Genomic DNA, 8,905 nt, shown 5'->3' with positions numbered 1-8,905 from the left:
AGTAATTAGCCTCCAATTAAAATAAATAAATTTAAATTTAAAATTAATAAAAAGTGTTTATTCTTTAAAATATATATATATATATATATATATATTTTTTTTTTAAGTGGGTTTCCCAGGTGGCTCAACAGAAAAGAATCTGACTGCCAAGCAGGAGACGTGAGTTCAATCCTTGGGTTGGGAAGTTCCCCTGGAGTCGGAAATGGCAACCACTCTACTATTCTTGCTCAGAAAATTCTGTGGACAGAGAAGCCTGGCAGGTTACAGTCCATGTGGTCACAAAGAGTCAGACCCAACTCAGTGACCAAACAACAATCTCCTCTTTATTCTATGGAGACATGGAAAAAGTGCAGGAATGTAGTAAGTTTGCAATCCAGAAGACAACCCTATGTCTGCTACTTACCTAAAAAAAAAAAAAAAAAAAAATTGGATCAGTTTGTGCATAAGGCCTTGTCATTGAAGGATGGCTATTATGAGCTCAGAGGCCTAATTCTGGGTATTGGTCTGCTGTTTAGGAGAGCGCTAAGAAATGACGGTTACACAGAATCTGAAGATCTTGTAACCCACAGAAAGATTCAGTCATCTGGTGGAGAGAAGTGTAGATGGAATAAAAAGCCACTTGATTCCGGGCAAACTTTGAAGTGACTCCTAGAGCTGCTGCTGCTGCTAAGTCGCTTCAGTCGTGTCCGACTCTGTCGGCCCTACCTACTGATGGCTTTTATAGATATTTTAAGATGTTAGTGATCTAGATAATATGAAATAATGCTTCTATTAAATTCAGTCTTCAAATTTTAGTGAAAATTTAATTTACTAGTTTTAAGATTGCCATCAATCTCACAAGCCTTTATCATTTGTTCAGAAGTAGACCTACAGATCCTACTGTTCCATCAGGGTCAAATATTATGCACTTACATGTCTTAAATAAAATTGTAGTTATTTAATTTTTTTAGAAAACAGAAGATGATTAATTATGTATATAATGGCAATCCAGATTTGGGTACAAGAAGATTGAGTCAAACTTCATCTTATGTTTTCTAGTTACATATAATGTCACCTCACTAGTATGCAAACATTATATGTTGCTACAGTCATATATCTAGGGTAAGATATAAACATGTTAAAAGGTTTAAGAAAATAATGACTGTATTACTAGGTTTGAGTGTGTATTCAAAAGCAGATTGGGGGACTTCTCTGGTGGTCCAGCGGTTAGGAATCTGCCTGCCAAAATAGGGGACACAGATTCGGGCCCTGGGACAGGAGGATTCCACATGCCACGGGGCAAGTAAGCCCAAGGATCACAACTACTGAAGCCCAGGAGTGGAGAGCATGCTCTGCAGCAGAGAAGCTACCACAAAGGTAAGTCCACACACGGTGACTAGAGGGTAGCCCTGCTCTCCTTGGCTACAGAAAGTTATGTGCACAGCAGCGAAGACCTGGCAGAGCTAAAATAAATAAATACATAATATGTTTATAAAAAGGAGTTTGTTCATATCTGGTATTAATTGTACAAATGTTACTGAACAGAATTTCATTTATCACAGTAAGAGCCTGGATATCCCTTGCGAACATATGGTGACTTAGGCTTGAAAGTTTAGCTGGGAACTGGGAGCAACTCTACAGAATACAGAGCACAGAAATACATTCCTGCAACTAGGATCAATTTTTTTCAATTTTTCTTTTCTTTTTCTTTCTTTTTTTTTTTTTTTAGCTATTTGGCAAAGGAGGGAAAAATATACAGTGGAGAAAAAACAGTCTGTTCAATAAGCAGTGATGGAAATTTGGAAAGCTATATGTAAAAGAGTGAGATTAAAACACTACCTCACAAAAATGAATACAAAATGCTTAAAGACCTAAATGTAAGACTAGAAACCATAAACTCCCTAGAAGAGAACAGAGGCCAAACACATTTTGACGTAAGTCACAGCAATATATTTGGGATCTGTCTCTGAAGGAAAAAGCAATAAGAGAAAGAGGGAAAGGGAGATTCAGTTCAGTTCAGTCGCTCAGTCGTGTCTGACTTTTTTCAACCCCATGGACTGCAGCACATCAGGCCTCCATGTCCATCGACAACTCCTGGAGTTTACCCAAACTCATGTCCATTGCATCGGTGATGCCATTCAACCATCTCATCTCTGTCATCCCCTTCTCCTCCAACCTTCGATCTTTCCCAGCATCAGGATCTTTTCAAATGAGTCAGCTCTTCACTTCAGGTGGCCAAAGTATTGGAGTTCCAGCTTCAGCCTCATTCCTTCCAATGAATATTCAGGACTGATTTCCTTTAGGATGGACTGGTTGGATCTCCTTGCAGTCCAAGGGACTTTCAAAAATTTTCTCCAACACCAAAGTTCAAAAGCATCAATTCTTTGGTGCACAGCTTTCTTTTTAGTCCAACACTCATATCCATACATGACTACTGGTAACACCATAGCCTTGACAAGACAGACCTTTGCTAGCAAAGTAATATCTCTGTTTTTTAATATGCTGTCTAGGTTGGTCATAACTTTCCTTCCAAGGAGTAAATGTCTTTTAGTTTCATGGCTGCAGTAACCATCTGCAGTGATTTTGGAGCCCCCAAAATTAAAGTCAGCCACTGTTTCCACTGTTTCCACATCTACTTGCTATGAAGTGATAGGACCAGATGCCATGATCTTAATTTTCAGAATGTTGAGCTTTAAGCCAACTTTTTCACTCTCCTCTTTCACTTTCCACAAGAGGCTCCTTAGTTCTTCAATTTCTGCCATAGAAGTGGAATCATCTGCATATGTGAGGTTATTGATATTTCTCCTGGCAATCTTGATTCCAGCTTGTGCTTCATCCAGCCCAGCGTTTCTCATGATATACTCTGCATATAAGGTAAATAAGCAGGATGACAATATATACCCTGATGTACTCCTTTTCCTATTTAGAACCAGTCTGTAGTTTCATGTCCAGTTCTAACTGTTGCTTCCTGACCTGTATACAGATTTCTCAAGAGGTGGGTCAGGTGGTCTAGTATCCCAATCTCTTCCACAGTTTTCCAAAATTTATTGTGATCCACACAGTCAAAGACTTTGGCATAGTCAATAAAGTAGAAATAGATGATTTTCTGGAACTCTCTTGCTTTTTTGATGATCCAGCAGATGTTGGCAATTTGATCTCTGGTTCCTCTGCCTTTTCTAAATCCAGCTTGAGCATCTGGAAATTCACAGTTCACGTATTGCTGAAGCCTTGCTTGGAGAATTTTGAGCACTACTTTACTAGCATGTGAGATGAGTGAAATTGTGCAGTAGCTTGAACATCCTTTGGCATTGCCTTTCTTTGGAATTGGAATGAAAACTGACCTTTTCCAGTCCTGTGGCCACTGTTGAGTTTTCCAAATTTGTTGACATATTGAGTGCAGCACTTGCACAGCATCATCTTTCAGGATTTGAAATAGCTCTACTGGAATTACATCAGCTCCACAAGCTTTGCTCAGAGTCATGCTTCCTAAGAATGTTTGGTTCTAGGTGAGTGTGAGTGATCACACCATAGTGATTATCTGGGTCATGAACATCTTTTTTTGTACAGTTCTTCTGTGTATTCTTGCCACTTCTTCTTAATATCGTCTACTTCTGTTATGTTCATACTATTTCTGTCCTTTATTGAGCCCATCTTTGCATGAAATGTTCCCTTGCTATCTCTAATTTTCTTTAAGAGATCTCTAGTCTTTCCCATTCCATTGTTTTCCTCTATTTCTTTGCACTGATCATTGAGGAAGGCTTTTTTTTTTTCATCTCTCCTTGCTATTCTTTGGAACTTTGCATTCAAATGGGTATATCGTTCCCCTTTTCCTTTGTTTTTTTGCTTCTCTTCTTTTCACAGCTATTTGAAAGACCTCCTCAGACAGCCATTTTGCTTTTTCTGCATTCTTTTTTCTTGGGGATGATCTTGATTTCTGTCTGCTGTATAAATGCCATGAACCAATGTCCATAATTCATCAGGCACTTTGTCTATCAGATCTAATCCCTTAAGTCTATTTCCCACTTTCACTGTATATTCATAAAGGATTTAATTTACATCATACTTGAATAGTCTAGTGGTTTTCCCTGATTTCTTCAATTTAAGCCTGGATTTGGCAATAAGGAGTTCATGATCTTAGCCACACTCAGCTCCTGGTCTTATTTTTGCTGACTGTATAGAGCTTTTCCATCTTTGGCTACAAAGAATATAATCAATCTGATTTCACTGTTGACAGTTTGGCGATGTGCATGTGTAGAGTCTTCTCTTGTGTTGTTGGAAGAGGGTGTTTGCTATGACCAATGCGTTCTGTTGGCAAAACTCTATGAGCCTTTCACCTACTTCATTATGTACTCCAAGGCCAAATTTGCCTGTTACTCCAGGTATTTCTTGACTTTCTACTTTTGCATTCCATTCCCCTATAATGAAAAGGACATCTTTTTGAGGGTGTTTGATCTAAGAGGTCTTTGTAGGTCTTCATAGAACCAGTCAACTTCAGCTTCTTCAGCATTACTGGTCAGGGCATAGACTTGGATTACCATGATACTGAATGGTTTTCCTTGGAAACAAATGGAGAGCATTCTGTCGTTTTTGAGATTGCATCCAAGTACTGCATTTCAGACTCTTTTGTTGACTATGATGGCTATTCCATTTCTTCTAAGGGATTCTTGCCCACAGTAGTAGATATAATGGTCATCTGAGTTAAATTCACCCATTCCAGTCCATTTTAGTTCCCTGATTCCTAAAGTAGTGATATTCACACGTGCCATCTCCTGTTTGACCACTTCCAATTTTCCATGACTCCTGGACCTAACATTCCAGGTTTCTGGAGTTATTTCTCCACTAACCTCCAGTAGCATATTGGGCACCTACTGACCTGGGGAGTTCATCTTTCAGTGTCCTATCTTTTTGCCTTTCTATACTGTTCATGGGGTTCTCAAGGCCATAATACTCAGGTGGTTTGCCATTCCCTTCTTCAGTGGAGCACATTTTGTCACAACTCTCCACCGTGACCTGACTCTTGGTTGGCCCTACATGGCATGGCTCACAGTTTCACTGAGTTAGATAAGGCTGTGGCCCATGTGATTAGATTGGTTAGCTATTTTGATTGTAGTTTCTTTCTGTATGCCCTCTGATGCCTTCTGCCTGTTCCTACCATCTTACTGTGATTTCTCTGATCTTGAACATGGGGTATGTCCTCTCGGCCACTCACCACTCCAGCATGTCACAGCCTAAGAGGGAGTTTAGGGGTATACAATTAAGACGGACAAGCTACAGTGTGTAAAATAGATGGCCTATAGGGATGTGACTATAGGAAGTGACTTAGCAGTATAGGGATGTATTTATAGCATAAGAAGTTATAACCACTGTCTTGTAATTTTTTAATTTTATTTTTAATTGGTGGAAAATTTTTCTTGGTTTCTGCTATATAACACAAATCCATTATAAGTATATATATAATTACTTATGTATATAATTTATAATTGTGCATATATTTATACATAGATACAATACATAGGATAATTATATCTAATAAAATCAGGGTATATATATATATCTATATATATATCCCCTTCTCTCTTGAGCCTCCCTCTCCCTCCCCTCCCCTACCCCTCTAGCTCTTTGAATAGAGTATAATCTGCCAAAATAATCACTATGCTGTTCACTTGAAGCTAGTACAATATTGTAAATCAAGTATACCCAGATTTGAAAAGTTAAATGTTCTTAATCCATTGTCTTAATGCTCGTGGTATAGTATTCTTTTAAGCAAACGATGTAGTCAGTGTCCCCTTTGCATTCCACTCAAGAACAGAGTTAGAAGTTAAACTGACCCAGACCAAAGGAGGAGTACACACACAGGCACACAAAGGGACGTATAGTAATTTTGTTGCAGTTTATGTACCTTTTTGATTAAGCTTAACTTATAAACAAAGAGGCAATTAAATATCCAATTAAAATTATTATATTTTACCTGGACAAATAATTTTAAAGTAACATAGAGATCAGAAACCACTTTATGATCAAAGTGCCACATGCTTTATTTCATTTATTTTCATATGATCCAAGTGCCACATAATATTTTATTCAGTTATCTGCATATGATCATATTTTAATTGCTTTGAGACTGAAGCTTCTGTCTTAAGAGGACTGACTCACAATTAAAACCTATAATCTAGTCCCCATGGTCACCCAACCCTCTTTAAGGAAAGCAAAATAAAAGGGCAGTCATGTGTACATGCTCAGAAGGTGGCTTGAATTTTTTGCAAAGAGGTAACTGAACTGAACTGAATTCAAAGTTTTATGACTTTTCATTTTATTAAAAAATGTAAATCTTTTTATTTTAAATTTCACCTGAGTATATTAAGAATTCTAATAAAAAGGAAAATAATGGACAGTATAACTAAGACTCTAAGAAGGAAGCTATAAATACCTGTTACTGCCATTCCCTGTTGTGGACAGGTACAGTATATGCAACTACGAGGAATTAATTTGATAGCATGCTTTGTAACGAGTGCAGTTGCTTTCATCCACTTGCAAAACACTACAAAAGCATTCTTAAGAATGTCATAGATGTCAAAATATTGGTTATTTGCAGTAGGCACTGTTTCTGCTGCTTGAAGAACACAAGAGTGATTTCTGGATGGTGATGCATGAATTTTGCTGTTGAAGAGTGTATAGAGTAGTCTTGATGAGAAAAGAAGGCATTTGAGTTAACCATACACGCTTGTGCAGAGGATGAGAGAGAACTCAGCAAGAATAGCTCTATACTTTGCATTTTGGGTGTGAATGGGCTAGAAGAGAAAGAATAGAATGAGTGCAGTTGCTTTCATCCACTTGCAAAACACTACAAAAGCATTCTTAAGAATGTCATAGATGTCAAAATATTGGTTATTTGCAGTAGGCACTGTTTCTGCTGCTTGAAGAACACAAGAGTGATTTCTGGATGGTGATGCATGAATTTTGCTGTTGAAGAGTGTATAGAGTAGTCTTGATGAGAAAAGAAGGCATTTGAGTTAACCATACACGCTTGTGCAGAGGATGAGAGAGAACTCAGCAAGAATAGCTCTATACTTTGCATTTTGGGTGTGAATGGGCTAGAAGAGAAAGAATAGAATGTATATGCTGCATTTTCAGAAACTTAAACGGACTTTGACCAGCGAACAGGGAGTTCCACAACCCAGATTCAATACAGACAATTGCTTATTGAATGCCAATGCTTGTTCATTTGTCCACGAATTTCCGCTTTACTACAGTCACTCCGGGAGTTGGTGACGGCAGGGAGGCCTGGCGTGCTGCAGTCCCTGCAGTCTCAAAGAGTCGGACACGACTGAGCGACTGAACTGAGCTGAGCTGACTGTCACCCTGCTTACTCTGCTCTATTATCCCAGGATTTTATTTTCTCCGTGTGTTAGCAACTGCATTAACATTTCTACTATTTTTTGTGAAATTTGGACAATGACATATTTACAAGGAATAGAAGTTTAAGCCTACAACATCTTTAATAAATGGCCAGAAATAATTGTACTTTGCTGACGGAGTTCATCCTGTTGGGATTAGCAGACACACTGGAGCTACAAGCTATCCTTTTTTCTCTTTTTTTGGTGATTTACACACTTACAGTTGTGGGAAATATTGGGATGATCCTTTTAATCAGGACTGATTCTCGACTCCACACACCCATGTATTTCTTCCTGGCAATCCTATCTTTTGCAGATGTTAGTTATTCATCCACCATCACTCCAAAGATGCTGGTAGACTTTTTATCAGAGAAGAAAACCATCTCCTTTGCTGGCTGCTTCCTGCAGATGTACTTCTTTATAGCGTTTGCCACGACTGAATGCATCCTTTTTGGGTTAATGGCCCGTGACCGCTATGTGGCCATATGCAGCCCTCTCCTTTACTCCTTGATCATGTCCAGGACCGTCTGCCTGAAAATGGCAGCAGGGGCTTTCACAGCAGGACTGTTGAACTCTGTGATTCACACAGGTTATGTGAGCAGCTTGTCATTCTGTAGTTCCAATATCATCCATCACTTCTTCTGTGACAGTCCTCCACTTTTTAAGCTCTCATGTTCTGACACACGCCTGCATGAAAGCATCTTGTCCACATTCGCTGGTGTGAATATAGTTGGGACTCTGCTGGTGATCCTCACCTCCTACTGCTACATTCTCTTCTCCATCTTCCACATGCATGCAGGGGAGGGGAGGCGCAAAGCCTTCTCCACGTGTGCGTCTCACCTGACAGCCATCATGCTGTTCTATTCCACCTCCATCTACACTTATCTCAGACCTTCCTCCAGCTACTCCTTGACTCAGGACAAAGTGGCTTCCATATTCTACACAGTGGTCATCCCCATGTTGAATCCTCTGATCTACAGCCTCCGGAACAGGGAAGTGAAGAAGGCTTTATGGAATGTAATTACTAGGAAAAGGGTCCCTTCATTTCTGGGGTTGTTGGGTTAATTTTCTGAACTAAATGGAATATATAATGAATTTTAAAATACTGGTTGAAGCTTACTATGATTGTGGGCTTCATTTTCTTAGCTTAGTAGAGTACATACTGAACTTTAAAATGCTGGATCAACATTTTTCACTACAATGTTTTCTAAGTAATCATGTTGTATTTATATCCAAATATATGAATCTGACTGGAGAAGGAAATTGCAACCCACTCCAGTATTCTTGCTTGGGAAATCCCATGAACAGAGAAGTCTAGAGGTTTTCTCTGTCCATGGGGCTGCAAAGAATTGGAAATGACTTAGCAACTAACCCTCATATCCAATAGGATAAGCTAAATTATTAAATTTATATGAAACTCTAAAACTTTCATCTAATTGTTCTGTATTTCCACTGAGTTCCCAAAGTATGATGTGTTTTAATGAAACTTTGGTTAGAGAATAAAAAGACTAATTATTGGGCTTCCCAAGTGG

At 38.8% G+C, this 8,905-nt stretch overlaps 1 protein-coding gene across 1 annotated transcript; it reads left to right on the top strand.

The window, feature by feature from the left end:
• Positions 1 to 7,481: 7,481 nt before the first annotated feature.
• Positions 7,482 to 8,438, top strand: LOC128060740 (olfactory receptor 5F1-like). Its single transcript, XM_052653121.1, has one exon. The coding sequence runs from the start codon at positions 7,482 to 7,484 to the stop codon at positions 8,436 to 8,438; it is 957 nt and encodes a 318-aa protein (XP_052509081.1).
• Positions 8,439 to 8,905: the final 467 nt, after the last annotated feature.

Source organism: Budorcas taxicolor, chromosome 15, assembly GCF_023091745.1.
Source record: "Budorcas taxicolor isolate Tak-1 chromosome 15, Takin1.1, whole genome shotgun sequence".
NCBI lineage: Eukaryota > Metazoa > Chordata > Mammalia > Artiodactyla > Bovidae > Budorcas > Budorcas taxicolor.
The sequence above is the reverse complement of the archived record's forward strand: the minus strand, read 5'-3'. Positions and strand labels throughout refer to the sequence as shown.

What these genes read in the sequence shown, in the direction of transcription:
- LOC128060740 (XM_052653121.1), top strand. Translation starts at nt 7,482, where the DNA reads ATGGCCAGAAATAATTGTACTTTGCTGACGGAGTTCATCCTGTTGGGA.